General features: G+C 46.3%; 1 protein-coding gene across 1 annotated transcript; it reads left to right on the forward strand.

Annotated features, from left to right (window-relative positions):
• Positions 1 to 4,437: 4,437 nt before the first annotated feature.
• Positions 4,438 to 16,790, forward strand: TRIM14 (tripartite motif containing 14). Its single transcript, XM_080986861.1, has 6 exons — positions 4,438 to 4,964; positions 8,102 to 8,197; positions 11,623 to 11,856; positions 12,983 to 13,145; positions 13,930 to 14,022; positions 15,660 to 16,790. The coding sequence occupies exons 1-6, from the start codon at positions 4,440 to 4,442 to the stop codon at positions 16,193 to 16,195; spliced, it is 1,647 nt and encodes a 548-aa protein (XP_080842987.1). The 5' UTR covers positions 4,438 to 4,439; the 3' UTR covers positions 16,196 to 16,790.
• The last annotated feature ends 1,210 nt before the right edge of the window (positions 16,791 to 18,000 follow it).

Below are 18,000 nucleotides of genomic sequence, written 5' to 3' on the forward strand. Positions count from 1 at the left end.
CACATTTCAGACTTGCATTCTTACACTTTCTTTTTCAATACACAACATGGCTACCGTAGTTCTCCCAAGAGCTGCACATTTCTTTGTGGATCCTTTGCGTTTCTCTTGCATTCTGTGCGCCATAGTTTGTGGTCGCAACAGCACAAGCGCCACAGCTAGCAATATTGCTGCAACCTGCTGCCAGTTGGCTTTAAGTTTGTGCCCTTTTGATGCTTTTTTCTTATTCTTTTTGGTATGCTGCTATGTGTTAAGTCTGTTTATTCGTCCAGGAATGGTGTTGGTTGTAAATCACCCTTCTTTCCGAAGGCTCTGCTGACCAATCGCAGCTTGTGGTTTTGCAAAACTAAAAGCACAATCCCCCTCCACTTTGTTTCAGATACTGTTTGCCTCTGTAGCTAGGCACCTTAGTCTATCCATAGTGTCAAGAAATCAATGTTAACGAAGCAAATGGAACAGTTTGACATACTGTGTATGACAGCTTTACAATTCTTAGTTCCCCCCTCAGTGTGTGCTATAAGGAATCGCCGGAACATGTCAAAAAGGTTAAATTGCACATAGTAAACTTTATTTTTTTAAGCAAACAAAATCATGGGTTGGGAGGTTGGGGAGAAGCATTGCCACACATGTTTTACAATACTTTTGGGTCTTTTTTTATATTGCTGGACAAAAGATTTTTACAAATCGAATCGTAACACTACCCCACTCTGTGTCCACTGTCAAAGCATAGAAATAAGGCACTTTCTCTGTAACAGACTAACAAGGCACATAAACACTAATTCTGAGAAGGGGGGACTTGGGCACTGAATCTGGATCCATATTCCAGTGGGGCATCTTGTCCCTCAATTCCCAGTTTCATTTGAGTGAGGCTGTTGGCGGAGGGATAGGGCTGCAGTAGGGACTACTCTTGTAGTATACTGAACTTAATGATTGCACTCCTGTGGCTGATCTCTTCTTTGAACGACTTGTTTGCGTGGGACTCTTGCAGATGTGTGCAGATATGCTTCCTGTGGTTAAGTGTCTGTAAGACACACATGTGCATGTGTTCTCAACCAGCTCTGGTCGGCTGCAGGGGAGTTCTTAACCCATTGCTCCCGGGAGAAGAGGATTCATGCTCAGCCGTTAACTGCCATGCATAACGCACCATTTCTGTGTGTCTAATTCCACAGCCCTCAGTGGTGCCTAAGAGCACCGAATTGTTTTGGGTAGCCTTTGTCCCCTTATCCCTACCTCTCCCACTAAAGGAAGAAAAGAAAAGTTGGCTTTATCATGTTGGCACTGCTGGGGTTTTATTTGCATGAATTGTCAACTTAATTTGACCTTCTGTCTTTTTTAAAACAATAAAAAAAAATGGGTATAAAGGCCTTATGGATCTCTCTAAGGTCTCACTTTGTGGCTTTCTTTACAGATTTATTTTGTGTAAAGTAATTTCTTTTGTATAGAGTTTTGTACAGTCTCCAGAATGTGATATTTGTCGCCGCTGTTAACATTTACACCTCTTGTAATATTTGGGATTTACCAACTCCTTTTATTTTGCTTTCCAAAAAACACCTTGCAATCTTGGTTACTATTAAATGGCCTAAGAGAGCTGTGGATCTCTCTCACCTTCTCTCCCTTCTTTGGTACCTTCAGTTACCTCATTTTGCTATTTTGTGTTGCAAACCTGCTAATGATTATGAAAGCTTATGGGTTTTGTTAGAATCATATTTGTCAAGTGTTTTCTTCAAAAAAATCATACTCCATTGTATCATTTAACATGTAGTTTTAAATGTATTATAAATATCTGTAACCAAATCATTTGAAGGCTTGATAAATTTTTAACAAAATTTGTACATTTTTTATGAGAGTTACTAGTAATGCTTTACTAAGTAGTGCAATGAATTTTTATTTTTAATCCCTGTGCCCAATTTTGGAGTTGAGAGGGTTGTTCAGTAATAAATGTATGATGTACACTTATACAACTTTGTGTTGCTTCTTCTCACACTCGAGTACAGTGTTGGATCTCTGTAGCTATTGGTCATGATTTAAGCACAGAATATGAAATTCTGTTAAATTACATGATTCCAAATGGGAGCAGGTTTGGAAACCTCATTAACATTTGCCTCTGATTTATGAATTGCATATCAGTGGAAACATTAACACAAACTTTTAAAAGTCCCAGTTAAGATGGGGCTACCCAAATTGTACTCAGTATTCAAAAGACAGCCGCACCATATTTTTTTTATGAAGGCATCATACCAGCTGTTTATTTTTTTAATTGCTTTCCTAATTCTGAACACTGAATTTGCCATTCATTGCTACAGCACACTGAGACCATGTTTTCATTGTGCTTTCCACTGAAAATGGTCAAAGTAGAAAGCATAGAAAAATAAAGAAAATCTCTTCCAGTAGTAAGCTAGAACATGAGAAGTTCTATTTCTTGCTGGTGTGAGTTTGCTACATGTAGAAATCCTATCTGGTTGGCACTTCAAAGTACAAAGTACGGTTCAGACTTCTTGACCTCACCCTGATATAACAGGTGGAATGGCTTTAGCCAGTGTGAAATATCTGCTGGGGGCAGAAGCAGAGATACCATCTCACTGTATCGGGCAATGATTCTGAATGAAGAAAACATCTATATATGGTCAAGAAGTATTGCCAATAGTGTATGCGGTTAATATGTACAGGGATACACTTAGGTTTTGTGTGTCATGCTGCTGCCCTTACATTTAGGGTTGTAATTACGTTCTCAAAAAGCAACCTTGAGTTGCATGTGCTTGAACATGTAGAGAGCTGGACTTCAATGTTTTAAAATCTTTGCTCCCTTGGGGGTTGGGCAGGGGCGGCACACATGCTCAGAGGCAGGGTGTTCTCTTAACATTCTTCCCTGTCTATGTGCCCAGGGCCTTTTGGCAAAGGGAAGCCTCTCTCAACAACCCTTTCACCATCCACTCTAGCTTTCCTACATTATCACACGGTGTGAAGGGACTGAGTCTTACTGGCCTCATTTCAATGTTGGTCTGGCCGATCCCCCACTGCAAGATCTCCGGAAGCTAGCCATATCCTTAAACCCAGAGGGTGAGGATCTAGTGTTTCTTTTTTTTAAAGCACTAAAAGTAGAAATTGTAGAAAGATGTCTTGACTTTGGGTCAAAAGAAAGTAGTTTGAAAAAAACTTGAGGCATTTCATTCCGAATCTACTTTGTTGTTTAGTTGTGTCCGACTCTTCGTGACCCCCTGGACCAGAGTACGCCAGGCACTCCTATCTTCCACTGCCTCCCAGAGTTTGGTCAAACTCATGCTGGTAGCTTCAAGAACACTGTCCAACCATCTCGTCCTCTGTCGTCCCCTTCTCTTGTGCCCTCCATCTTTCCCAATATCAGGGTCTTTTCCAGGGAGTCTTCTCTTCTCATGAGGTGGCCAAAGTATTGGAGTCTCAGCTTCAGGATCTGTCCTTCCAGTGAGCACTCAGGGCTGATTTCTAGACAGAGCCAAATAGAGGATGACAGGTGGGTGTCCTGCCCTTCTAACATAAAACCTGGCGACGTCCAATGCTTTCACTCTGCAATGCTATGATCCAGCTGGTGGACCAATTCAAATCCTGCCCCCACCCGCTGCGTCCGCTCTCTTCGTGAATCTCCCCTCTCTATGGGCATAGCCAGGATTTTTCGGGTGGGGGTAGAACCTCAGTTTGCTATGCATTTTTATTGATTTATGGGGGCAGCTGCCCCTTCGTACCTCCCCCCTTGGCCACGCCCATGCCCAGGGCCGGATTTAGGTTTGATGAAGCCCGAAGGTAATGGGGGGCCCTTTATATGTCCAGCTGTCCTTTGTCAGCAACAAATTCTCGCTGTTTTTTGTGCTGAATATATGCTATATGGTAATTTATGGACCTAATGGGTATCTAAAGCCATTTGCACATGTTTCCATGCAAGCAGTCCTTGCAGAATGTTGTTGTTTAGTTGTGTACGACTCTTTGTAACCCCATGGACCAGAGCACGCCAGACACTCCTGTCTTCCACTGCCTCCCACAGTTTGGTCAAACTCATGCTGGTAGCTTTGATAACACTGTCCAACCATCTCGTCCTCTGTCGTCCCCTTCTCCTTGTGTCCTTAAATCTTTCCCGACATCAGGGTCTTTTCCAGGGAGTCTTCTCTTCTCATGAGGTGGCCAAAGTATTGGAGCCTCAGCTTCACGATCTGTCCTTCCATTGCAGAATGTAGGCACCCTATATATAGAAATGAGCAAACCAGTGATATTTTAGGGAGCAGAATAGCAGGCGGGGCCCATAACTTTCACCACACAACATCAAACACTGTTGCTGTATGTAGGTTTTATTTTGTTTTTGTTTTTTATCTTATATTTTGGAAATGTACATCCAGCTCTTTTTTCCCGAGGCCCCCAAGAGAGTGGGGCCCTAAGCTATAGCTTGTTTTAGCTTATACGGAAATCCGGCACTGCCTATGCCCCTCTCCACGCCAGATCTCCCTAAGTTTCGCCTTCCCATTCCCAGCTGTCGGAGCAGGCTGCCCGGCCCCGCTCCGCCCCCCAGCCCGCCTCTCTCCCTCCCGCCCGGTTCCCTCTCGCGCGTCCTGGAGCCGATGGCGCGGCGGGAGCAGGAGGTGGTGCCGGCGGGAGCCGCGGTCGCGCCTTGCGATCTGTGCGCCCAGGGCGCGCCGCGCCGGGCGGAATGGAGCTGCCTCACCTGCCTGATGTCGCTGTGCGAGACCCACGCGCGACCCCACGGCGCAGCGGACGGGGAACCCGGCGCGGCTTTCCGAGGCCACCGCGTGTGCGCAGCCGGCGAGGCGGCAGCGGAGTTGCGCGCCTTGCAGGAGCGGGAGCGCTGGTGCGCCGAGCACCGCGGGCGCCCTCTGGAGCTGTTTTGCGAAGAGTGCGCGCAGTGCGTGTGCGCGCTCTGCCCGGCTCTGGGCCTCCACCGCGGACACCGAGTGAATCTCATCGCCCAGGCGGCGGAGAGCAAGCGGGTACGCGGACACAAAAGTTCTTCCGTGTTCTCTTTCTTTTGGGTGGGGAGGGGAGGGATTTGTGTCCTTTCAGACGTGATCGCATTCCGACTCCCATCAGCTCCAGCCCTTAGGCCAGGGATGATGGTCCGTCGACATCTGGAGAGCCACACCCATCCGCTCGTAAGATTTTCCATGGCTAAACGATTCCAAGAGTTGCGGAGAGGAAGTGTCGTGACACTTTTAAAGATAACTGGATTTATTATAGCTTAAGTGGGCATGGGGTCTCAAGTCCACTAAAACGGATGCCATAATAAATCTGTTAATCCTCTTTAAAGGTGCCAAAAGATTATACAGTGGTATCTCTGGATATGAACGGCATCCATTCCAGAGCCCCGTTTGCATCCTGAAGCGAACGCAACCCGCGTCTGCGCAGGTTGTGATTCGCCGCTTCTGCACATGCGCGTGATGTCATTTTGAGCGTCTGCGCATGCGGCGAAACCCGGAAGTAACGCGTTGTTACTTCCGGGTCGCCGCGGAGCGCAACCCGAAAGCGCTCAACCTGAAGCAACTTCAACCCGAGGTATGACTGTATTTGATGCTTACTGTAACAGACTAACCTAGCTATCTATGTGGAATTTATTAAAATGGTTGTTGGCATCTGTCTGCCTTGAGAGACACCTACCCGGGTGAAGTCAAACCCCGGGTTAGCAGCACTGAAATGACCTCCCTGGGCGCAAGCCTGGGCAGTGTGGATGGAGTTCCTGGGCTGCCCAGATGACCAGACCCCTCTCTTGGCCTCGCTGATGGGGTCCAACCAGCTTGGCTGCAGGAATTGCCGGAAGGAGACATAAAATGAGTCATTCTTAGGGACTCCAGATTTGTGTTGGGTTTACTCCTTAGCTGGTTCTTTTCCCAACGATATCCTGCAGGGCAGTGGAGCTTTAGGTTCAGAGTTTTCCTTTTCAATCCACCAGAGCCCGTTTCTGCATGCAGGGAAAGACCCTAATTCACCAAAGGTTTGAGCCCCATCGGCTACCCTCAGCTGGTTTAGCCAGCCAGCCGAAGTTGATCCCAGCGTGTAGCCACCGTTGCATGCAGGATGGTGGACAATCTACCCCAGAAGAAGCACAACCCTAACACCCAGGGCATCCCAAATTATTACCACCGTCCCTCTAAACTTTAGGTAGCTCTTCTGATAGTTTCTTTCCTGTATTAGGGTTAACAGCTTGTTTCACAATGTCTCAAAATGTGTAGTATGTTCTCAACCAGTTCTGCAAAAAAATGGATGTGAGGGTTCCTAACTTCTCTACCAGCCTATAGAGGCCTTTAGCAGCAGTTTGATCTCCAGATGATGTGTGCTGTCATTTATATCCCTGTTGTGAATATATTCCCTTCACTAGAGCAAGCTGCTGTTAAAGGCAAAGGAGCAAGCCATAGAGTTTTGTTTCTGCTCTGTTGGCAAGCTTAAATAAGCAGTCATCCCACTTGCAACTATTGTTATTGGTTAATACTTACTGTATTAGATTTCTTATCTGCCCTTCACCATAGGTCCCAGGGCAGATTACAATAGTGTAAAATTATAATATTAAAATCAGTTAAAACTACATGGTTTTTGGTTCACCTCACCTCCTCCTGGCAACCTTCCCCCTCCTTTGCCTGCTAATTTTTGTGTTATATCATGTGCCTGAGAATTCTGGGTCTGGGTCCTTATTTTCTCACTCTCTCTTATACCACAAAATGGTAAGTGCCACATCTCTGCAGTGTAATTGGGATAGAACGGTGCCTTGTGCAAGAGCATCTCGGATTACAAAGAGGCGTGTTGGGGCAAAAAAATTACAGAAGAATCTACTTTGGGAAATGCAGAACATGGCAGACACAGCCAAATCTTTCTCTAGCACTAATCAGAATTCACTTCTGCTCTCTTTTCCTTTACAATGCAGAGGATAGGGGAAATAGCAGAGACAGTAGACAGGGGAAGAGCTAGCCAGAAAGTTGGCACCGTGTTTTTGTTAGGTCTAATAAAGGTGGCATTTTGATCTCTTCCCCCTACATGCTCATTCATAGCCAATTATTTTTGATCTAATTATTCTTCAGATGTGGGACGCGGGTGGCGCTGTGGGTTAAACCACAGAGCCTAGGACTTGCCGATCAGAAGGTCGGCGATTTGAATCCCCACGACGGGCTGAGCTCCCGTTGCTCAGTCCCTGCTTCTGCCAACCTAGCAGTTTGAAATCACATCAAGTGCAAGTAGATAAATAGGTACCTCTCCAGTGGGAAGGTAAATGGCGTTTCCGTGCGCTGCTCTGGTTTGCCAAAAGCGGCTTAGTCATGCTGGCCACATGACCTGGAAGCTGTATGCCGGCTCCCTCGGCCAATAAAGCAAGATGAGCGCTGCAACCCCAGAGTTGGTCACAACTGGACCTAATGGTCAGGGGTCCCTTTACCTTTACCTTTTCCTTTTTCCTTCAGATAGTGTAATGCAGTTTATTGCCTTTGTGCTGTTGACAACCCTAAGAGGTCGGTCCAGTATTGTTCCCATTCTGTAAATGGGGAACTTAAAGCAAGGCATGTTCCCCCAAACATCACATTTTGCTTTTTGATATGGTTCCAAAAATGTCCAGGTTTAAATGGCAAAGTACAGTGTGTGGTGCTGTCGGCTGTGAGTGGCGCATGTGTGATTGTTAAATTGCCAAGCCCTCTTCCCCATCCCCACATGGCTCCCTGGAAATGGGGACACAATTCTTTTTGCTGTTTCAGCATCTTTACTGTACAGGGAAAAAGAACGAGTGGCACTTTGTACCAGACCTGAATAGGCAAAGTGGGAATGAATCCCTCTAAGATCATCCTGGAACTGAAGAACACACCAGCTCCAAAGTAGCTTCAAAATTAACTTTCAGCCTTGCTAATTAAATTGGTCCCCCCATGGAAGAGAATTAATTCACGTTAACGGGAAGAAAAATGCACAGTGAATATCATGGGTGACTGGTATATATGCTTAGCAGAAACACACTGGTGAGCTTATATATTTTGTGGACTTGCTTGCAAAGCTGAATCTTTAGTTGAAGAATCTACTTGTTGAACAGATTAGAAGTTGCAACTGAAGGTCTGAAGTGGTCACAATCAGTGATGTGTCCTTTCTACACTGGGTAAAACAGGAAATCATGAGGTCGTATTTGAAGCAGTTGACCCTGAAGAAGAAGCAGGAAGTTGACAACATAAAACATATAGAAGAAGCTACTAATGAGCTTAAGGTAAATCAAAATGTGCTAATCTCCATAATGATGGTACTATTTATTTGCATAGTGTCCTTGGGGGCCAAATTGGACGGGATCACAACGATGTCAAGGAATGGGGTGCTTCCAAGTTTACATATGAAGTACAGTCTTATCTTAGAAATCAAACGGAATCTGTTCCGGAAGTCCGTTTGACTTCCAAAATATTCGGAAACCAAAGTGTGGTTTCTGATTGGCCTCAGGAAGCTCCTGCAGCCAATCGGAAGCTGCGGAAGCCCCGTCAGATGTTTGGCTTCCAAAAATAATTCTCAAACCGGAACAGTCACTTCCGGGTTTGCGGCGTTTGGGAGCCAAGGCGTTTGAGAACTAAGCTGTTCGAAAACCAAGGTGTGACTGTACCATGCAGACTCATTAACTTCCCTTTCCCACCCCATGGGGCAACTGTGAAAGGTGGCTGTGGCCCAGCTGTCAGTGACCTGCTAGTGATCTTGTGTCTGTGCTGTGCTGGATCTCAACAAGAGATTGCAGGTGACGGGGTGAACTAGGGAAAAGGAAGTTAGGCACGATATATCGCAAGGAGGATGCATTCATCCTCACCAAATTTATAACGACACCCAGGCTCATTTTTCTCTCTAACTAAAATGAATTCTGCTGCATGCAAAGCAGGCTGCTTAAGCCATTGATCCAACCCGAGCTGGGCCACTCCTTGGCCTGTGGACCAAAGGGCAGAAAAGCTGCAGGTCATCAGAGCCACAGGAGCCTCCCCACCCACAATGTTTGAATTGGCTGGCTGCCACTTCTTATGCCAGGCTTATTATTAGCATTAGTATAGCAACCTTCTGGATTCAAGGCTGAACTGCACATGGGCGCTGCTTTGGGAGGATATTTGTTTCCCCCCCTATGTTTGCAGTTGTAGAGGCTGCAAACACAGTTGTGTGCCTGCAGGAGTGTTCATGTGCATTCCAGGGACGCGGGTGGCGCTGTGGTCTAAACCCCTGAGCGTCTTGGGCTTGCTGATCAGAAGGTTGGCAGTTCGAATCCCCTTGACAGGGCAAGCTCCCGTTACTCTGACCCAGCTCCTGCTAACCTAGCAGTTCAAAAGCACGCCAGTGCAAGTAGATAAATAGGTACTACTGTGGCGGTAAGGTAAACGGCGTTTCCGTGCGCTCTGGTTTCCGTCACACTGTCCCGTTGCGCCAGAAGCAGTTTGGTCATGCTGGCCACGTGACCCGGAAAACTGTCTGTGGACAAACGCCGGCTCCCTCGACCTGAAAGCAAAATGAGTGCCACAACCCCATAGTGGCCTTTGACTGGACTTTACCGTCCAGGGCTCCTTTACTTTTACTTTACCTCTTGTGCATTCCCCTCTGGCATTTTATCCACTCAGAATCACACCTCCACAGGTTGCTTCCTCTCTCCACACCTGCCCCCCCTGAAAGGTACAGCTACCTTAAGGACTCTCATCAATGTTCAGCTCAAACTTTTAGCACCTACACCAGTTCTGTGTTTCTTTTAGGTAAAGGTAAAGGGACCCCTGACCATTAGGTCCAGTTGCGGATGACTCTGGGGTTGCGGCGCTCATCTCGCTTTATTGGCCGAGGGAGCCGGCGTACAGCTTCCGGGTCATGTGGCCAGCATGACTAAGCCGCTTCTGGCAAACCAGAGCAGCGCACGGAAACGTCGTTTACCTTCCCGCCAGAGCGGTACCTATTTATCTACTTGCACTTTGAGGTGCTTTCAAACTGCTAGGTTGGCAGGAGCAGGGACCGAGCAACGGGAGCTCACCCCGTCGCGGGGATTCAAACCGCCGACCTTCTGATTGGCAAGTCCTAGGCTCTGTGGTTTAACCCACAGTGCCACCTAAATGCTGTTCTTCCTTTAGAAAGCCCTGGGCATCATACATGGGGCTCCAAGTGGCCTCCCATCCGTCCATCCATCCAGTCCACATCTTCTTAACTGTAAATAACTTTGCTGAAACACTTGGTGCCTCTTAGGCCAGCTTTTGGCAAAGGATCAGGCAGGAAATGGGCCAGAGTTTGAGCAGCCTTGTTGTTTGAAAAGCAGCCTCAGGAGGCAGATGGTTGCTGCGGATGAATGCTTCACCCTTTGTCCTCCCACTGTTTGCTCAAAGCCACGCTCTGCAAGATGCTTTTCTCTCTGCAGGAGAAAAGAGATGGGACTCCAGTCTCCTTTAACTGGGTGTGAGAAGGGCAGGTGCTGGGTTTTGAATGGGAAAAGAGCAAAAAGGAGATAGCTCATGATCTAGCCCTCTGACAATGTGCTTTAGAGCCACAGTTCCCAAACTCCCCACCCCAACCACTCAAAAAACGCTGAGGGTCTTACTGTAGTGATTGGCATGTGCTGTGCTAGACGCTGTATGTTTTTCAATTGTATTGTTATTGCTTCTCTTATATTTTATTGCACTGCAGCTTTAATTCTGGAATTCAAGGTTGAATATGATAAAATGTAAAAGAAGCACTAAAAATGCAATTGAAAATCAATATGACTATTTACTGCAATGGATGTGGCATCACCTTCTTCAGCCACAAATGTACCAACATGCCGCAGACCACCTGAATGAAACTCATGGATCACAGTCAGGGAATCCCTATTTTGTGAGGGAGAACCTTGGGAGCGTACCATTGAACAATAATAAACAAAATGTTAATAAAATTAACAAAGTTTTTACACTGCTTGATTGTAATAGAACCCTCTAAACTGTTTACAAGAAATACCAAGATTACCGGTAAAAACAGATGCAATTAAAAACATTTTGAAATAATTAAAATTAACAGTCAAAAAAGTTTAAAACACAACAACATCTACATGTCTGGATAGGCATGCCTAAACAAAAATGTCATAAGCAGGCGCCAAAAAGAGAATAGCAAAAAAGAATACAGTGGTACCTCTGGTTACGTACTTAATTTGTTCCGGAGGTCCGCTCTTAACCTGAAACTGTTCTTAACCTGAAGCACCACTTTAGTTAATGGGGCCTCCTGCTGCTGCTGCACGTTTTCTGTTCTCATCCTGAAGCAAAGTTCTTAACCTGAGGTACTATTTCTGGGTTAGCGGAGTCTGTAACCTGAAGCGTCTGTAACCTGAGGTACCACTGTACAACAAAAAGAGAGAGAAGTGTAATTTCTGCACATTTTCCAGTTGTTGTTTTTCTACTAAAAAGAAAATGGTTGCATGCTTAAGATCACAATAAAATATGAGAGGAGAAATTTGTGGGCTTCACCAAAGGTGTGGGGAGCCTGTTGACCTCCAAATCTTGCTGAATTATTACAACGCCCCATTAAGGCCTTGGCAGCTTGGTTGTCCGAGTGTAACCTTTCCGCAAAGGCTTGTAAGCGCATTCTCTTTTCCATGCTAGGCCCCTGGAACATTTGTGTTTGGCAGCATTCTTGGTTTGGTGCTGAGGTTTTGTTTTGTTTTACCTGCAGGCACACATGTTCGAGAGCAAAACCTGGCTGGCAGGGAAGTTTGCTGAGCTCCGACTCCTGTTTGCCGAGGAGGAAACTTTGACCAAGAGATACATTGACGAGAAGGCCCAGCATACCTTGATGGCGTATGAAGAACAGGCAGAGGCTTGTGAGGGCCAGATCCGGTTCATAGATGGCTTCACAGACAGGATCAGGCACATGCAACTTCAACCTGACGCCCTTCTTTTGCTCAAGGTAGGAAGATGCTCTTCCTGGTTGAAAGTGTGGAAAAGCCCTATCATGAAAAATCCAGCATTTTCTCCATGGTGTGAGTCCTACTGTTGCTCCTTCAGCATGCCTGTTGCTTTGTAAAGTAATGCAGGCAAAACAGGCAGGTCCCTGCCCCTCCAAGCCTACAATCAAAACTTCGACAAAGAAAGAATATGTGCAGCACATTCCTCTGCCTTGACATTTTTAAAAATTGATTTATGATTATAGGGTTGATTCACACAATGCCCTGGCATGGAACTTATGCACCCACTGGTCTTGCAATGTGGGTCTTAGGTTCACACGCTCCTCTCTGCTATCAGGAACGCAACCGTGAATGGGAACCGGAATTTCATGCTGGTCGATTTCCACATCCTGCTTGTGTGATCTGGTCTCTGCCACAGCAGCGAAAACGTGTGGCAGTTCTCCAGGACAAAGCCTACTCACAAGGGCATTTACACAGGTGTGGGTAGCGCTGTGGTCTAAATCACCGAGCCTCTTGGGCTTGCTGATCGGAAGATCAGCAGTTTGAGTCTGTGCGATGGGGTGATCTCCTGTTGCTCTGTCCCAGCTTCTGCCAACCTAGCAGTTTGAAAGCACGCCAGTGCAAGTAGATAAATAGGTACCACTGCAGCGGGAAGGTAAACGGCGTTCTCTGGTTTCCATCATAGTGTTCCGTTGCGCCAGAAGCGGTTTAGTCATGCTGGCCACATGACCTGGAAAGCTGTCTGTGGACAAACACGGCCTGAAAGCGAGATGAGTGCTGCACCCCATAGTCAAATTCGACTAGAATTAACCGTCCAGGGGTTCTTTACCTTACGCACTTTAGCTTACTGTCAATATTAAAGGGTGGTATGGGTGAGGCCTTTGTCTAGTGTGTTTATTGTTATACTTGTTCATTAATTGGTTATGTCACTAGTTCTCAAGCTTCTGAGATAAAGAAATACCAGTTCGTCCTTTTGACGCCAGACTGATGCCAGCCTCTCCTGCCTCACAGAACCCTGAAGCATCATGCAGCTCCCACACGGATTGTGCCCAAGGAGCGCCACACACTGCCCCATGGATGCTGGGGATCAGAAGGCAGGCATTTAAGAATTCATGTCTTCCTCTGCAGGGCTATTGTGCAGCAGAAAAGGAAATAGTGAAGCAGTTGATCCCTGCAGAGCAGCTGGCTCCGTTGCCCATGTCGTTTGAACACGTCACAAACCACTTCTTGCGCTTTCTTGAGTTCGTCCAGTCCATCCTGCAGAAACCACTCAAGGCTCGGCTCAAGGAAGGTACATGAATGTGTGGAAGCAGAGCATAGATATCACCGATAGCCGTATCCCCCGTGGGTCCTCATTCAAAGCCATGTGGGAGAAGATTCCATAGTTTAACCATGTGCTGTGTGAAGAAGCATGTCTTTTTGTCTCTCTGGAACCTCCCCAAATTCAGCTTCCTTGAACGTTCAGGAGTTCTAGTATTGCAAGAGATGGAGAAAAACGTTTCTCCTGGTTTGGCTTAGCGTGTCAGATGAACCAGCTGTCAGGCTTCCCTCCCATGGTGGCAGCCGAGAATCAGAGAAACAATAAAAGTTCTTACCAAGCAATTTATTCAATAATTCACAGAGAGTGACAAAGGAATGCAGTCTTCCCTAATTAACGGCATTGCTCCAAGTAAAGTCCCATCCGCTTTCATCTCCCCTATTCTGCGTCACTCCAGTGGCGGCTAATCTGAGCTATTTGCCTTTGAGCTCTCTGTTCTCCTACTTTCAATGCCTGCCTGGTCCTGGGAGGGGGGTCAGGAATGCTTTTCAAGGACACTGAGTCTGTCAGCTGTCTCTCCCCTGGTGCTTCTTCTTCTTCCTGTTGTTCCTCTTCCAGTATTTCCCAGCTTCTGCTGCTGGCAGCCTCTGAACTATGCCCTTCTGCAAACCGCTGTTCTAAATCTATACTGTCCTCCTGTTCTTGGGAAGGTTCAGGAGAAGGGGGGTGGCGGTCCTCATGATTCCTCCTCAGTCCAGCCCCTTACACCAGCTCGTTGTCTAAATAGCATCTTTGTTTTGACTTTTTGTTTGCTCAGATGTCTTCAGCAGCCTTAACAGCACCTTGAAGAAGGACCCCGGTCTGTTGTTGAAAACAAACTCTTCCGCCAATCGCGCGCTCTTCTTGAAACGTACGTATTGGTTTCTCCATCCTGCCAGCCATGGTTAGAAGCCCCATGTTTGACTGCTCAGCAAACGGTATCTTAGAACAGTTTGGTATTTGAATGCTCACCATTTGAAATCATCTTTTCTTTGGAGAGGGACAGAGGCAAGTTGTTAGTTTTTCAATTTAGATTTTAGAGCAGCAGTTGCCTGCTTGCTCAGCCCGAGGGAGCTGGACCTTCCCTGACCAAGCAGTTTCACAGGGACAAATGGACAGGGTTCCACATCCCTAGAAGGAGCAGCTCCATAGCTTAGAGTTGCTCCTGGTTTTATCTTTGTCTAACTAGGGGCTCAGGTGGCCTCAGTGACCACAAGTGCCATTTTCCAGCCCTGACTGGTTTGCCAGCTACAGCCCCTTTTGGGCAGAGGTGACTTGGCCACTATATTCAGTGCTCTGGTAGCTTCCAGATTAGATTACTACAATGCATTCTACATGGAGCTGTCCTTGAAGGTGACTGGGAAACTTCGACCGTTCCAAAATGCAGAGGCCAGATTACCGACTGGAGTTGCCTTTAGATCTCATAGAACCTTTATTAAAAACAGCTGCTTTGGCTGCCAGCTCATTTTTGGGCCTAATTCAAGATGCTCACACCTTAAATGACTTAGGCCCCTGAAAGACCATCTCCATCCCTACAGACCCTCTCAGGTATTAAGGTCAGGAGAGGAATCCTCTTGGTAGTTCCACAGCCCTCAGAGGTTATGGTGACCTGGGAGGGCATTCTCTGTGGCAGCCTCTTAATTGTGGAATTCCCTTTGCACAGATGTGCATCTAGCACCTTCGTTGGATAGCTTGTCGTATTCTGAAGACCCACCTCTTTAACCCCCCTCCATTGCCCCCTGAGTTGGGAAGGAGGGACTTCCTGAGACTGATGTTTGAGTAATCCCCAATCCTGTTGTATAGACCAGGCGAAGGCGGGTAAGGACCTGTGACCATTCAGTTGTGGCCGGACTACCAATTCCATCGTCACTGACCATGCTGACAGGGGATGATGGGAGTTGTAGTCTAAGCACAAGTGGAGGGCCAGAGGTTCTCCACCCCTGGGCTTGATCCTTCATACAAACGGCTAAATCAGGCATAGGCAACCGTCGGCCCTCCAGGTGTTTTGGACTACATTTCCCATCTTCCCTGACCACTGGTCCTGTTAGCTAGGGATCATGGGAGTTGTAGGCCAAAACATCTGGAGGGCCGAAGGTTGCCTATGCCTGAGCTAAATCTTGGGTTGCATTTCTTAGTCTGCAGAGTAACATAAGCAAACAAGGGAAAGCTGGTTTTAAAATCAGAACTAGGGACGAGATACAGTGGAGGACCCGGAGCTGTTCCAAAAATAGCACTACTGTGTCTGTACCCCCATCATGGCAAGGTTCACTGGTCATCATCCTGTTTTCCCCTCTTCTCATTCCATCCTTATCATTGGCTTCTGATGCAGACACCATGATGGTTTTGTGTCTCATAGGAAGTTCCACTGGTCCTTGATGTGGACAGGTCAATCAATATAAGGCTGCTGGTTTTAACAGCGTGTGTTGTGGCTATTTCCTTCCTCAACTGTTGTTGCTGCTGAAGATGTTTCTCTGCGATGTGTTGCCCATGAATGTTTTTCCCCCACAGATGCAAGATCCCCCACGCTAGAGATAAATAGCGTGCACCCCAGGTTAATTTTATCAGAGGACCGTCTTTCAGTAAGCTACAGCTGGAGGAGAAGACTTTACTGCTCAAACCCAGAGAGATTCGACACTGTCTGGCAAGTCTTGAGCAGAGATTCTTTCTTTGCCGGAAGCCATTACTGGGAGGTGGATGTGCTGCAGGCTGGGCAAGGGTGGTGGATTGGGGCAGCCTACTCATCCATCAAAAGGAAAGGAGACTCTGAACTTTGCCGCTTGGGATGCAACCGAGTGTCCTGGTGCATCAAACGGTTTGACTTTGAATACTGGGCGTTCCAGAACGGGGAGAGAGTCCCTATTCAGGCAGAGGATGATCCTGAACGAGTTGGGGTTTTTCTGGATTATGAAGCTGGGCTCCTGTCTTTCTATAATGTGACAGATGGGATGGCACATCTGCACACGTTCCGCTGCAAGTTCACGGAGCCGGTTTATCCAGCGCTGAGGTTGTGGGAAGGGACGATAACAATGTGCAAGATAACTTAAGGGCTGATGGCACAAGGATGTGGGGGAGACCCATGCTTCTCATCCATGTATATTGTGATATGTACTTCAGGTTTTTAATAGAAAAAGACACTTTACGATACTGAATCATTTCCTAATGGCGACATATCACTCCAGGAAATAGCTGTCTATATGCCATTTTTGCACTTTCAGTAGAAGTTGCAATCTACCTCACAAAGTTACCATGAACTGTGAGGTAAGAGAGAGCAATGCAGAGGATCTAAAGCACTTGGCCAATTAAAAAAATGCTGAAACAATATTTGCCTTGTAAAGTTTTCAGACGATAATGGTGTGATTACTGAAGACTGTCTCTTAACCCCATCTGTGTATTAAATTCTTTGGGGAAGGCTTTGTGCCTCTAGGTGTATATCCAATTTGCACTGACTTTCTGGGGTCTAATCCTGGTTGCAAGGAGGCTCCTGTACAAATAAATGGCAAGCATTGCTGCTTTTTCTATAATGGTAAAGTCATCCTGTGTGTCTTGGAAAACTTATGATGATTACGATGCATCTTGCCTTGGAATAATTTGCAAAGCAAGCCTGCTTAGCAGACAATAAAGTATCTTTGAACTGGTGAATTGCAGCCTGCTTCTTAATGATGTGGAATCTCATTCCAGAGAGCCAAAAGAGAGGCAGAGGAGTACCTATGTTTTCACTACTCAGCTGTAAATATTTGTAGTTGAAGAGAATTGGCGCTGGCTGCCAATTTGCTATCATTCTATGGCCAAGGTGCAGTTACTGGAATTTAAATCCCTAGGCTGCTTGGAACCAGGCTATCAAAAAGAGTATCTTATGCCTTATATAAAAAACTAATTTGGTGCCTATTGAAGATCTTCCATTTTTAACAAGCCTTTTAGAAAGTGGAGATTTTTATCGCAGTTTGCATCTGTCTCTGGCTTGAAAGCGTTCTTATAAAAGTTTATCAAATTGCTACAGGATGTTTTATGGGAAGTGATTCATCAGTGGCATTATTAATAACTAGATGCCATATCGAAATGGTTGAAATATGATATTGTCTTCTAGGAGTCTGCCTTTATCTGTTGCAACCATGGCCATTTATTCATAAATAGAGCTTTATTCATTGCAGGTTTTTAGTTGTTCAGAGGCCTTTATAGCAATAGGAGTTTGCTGCCTCCAGAGCAAAGCTGCTTCTTCCTTTATGACCCTCCCCCAACACACCCCTTTTTCTTCTTCCTGCCCTTCCAGCTGGGAGCTTTGCCAGGGTGAGAGTTAGGCACAAACCCACAGGGAGAAAACTACTTTATTTTGAAGTTCTGGTGATGGTTCAAAAATTCCTGCCCCTGCTCGCTTTGTATACTATTCCGGCCACAGTCCTTGCCTTCCTATGTGTTGTCCATGGCCCTGGTCACTGTGAATTAACACCCATCATTTCAGGCTACAGTGATGGCACATTTTTAGCAACTGACACTCTCCCAACATGACTTTTACAAGTCAAAAGACCACAGGAGCCATTGGTCAGTTCATCCCTTCTGCAACCTAAAAAACCCCAAGATTTCCCCATAAAAACAAACTGGCAGAGAAGAAGTAACTTTGACCAAGTTTTATTGTCCATTTAAAATAAAAATTTAAAAACCCACCAGTCATTATTTTGTCATTGTTTAACTCAATCATTAACAGCAAAATCATGATTCAGACAAGTCCTGTGCAGACATTTGATCAGAACAGAGTGAGGGATCAGGATTGTGCTGACTCTCTTACCCCTGCCTTCCAAGCTCCTGTGACACCCACAGCCTGGGACAGAACGTTTGCAGAGCAGCATAGGGCCGA

The sequence above is a fragment of the Podarcis pityusensis genome (assembly GCF_964106645.2).
Source record: "Podarcis pityusensis genome assembly, chromosome: 17".
Taxonomy (NCBI): Eukaryota; Metazoa; Chordata; class Lepidosauria; order Squamata; family Lacertidae; genus Podarcis; species Podarcis pityusensis.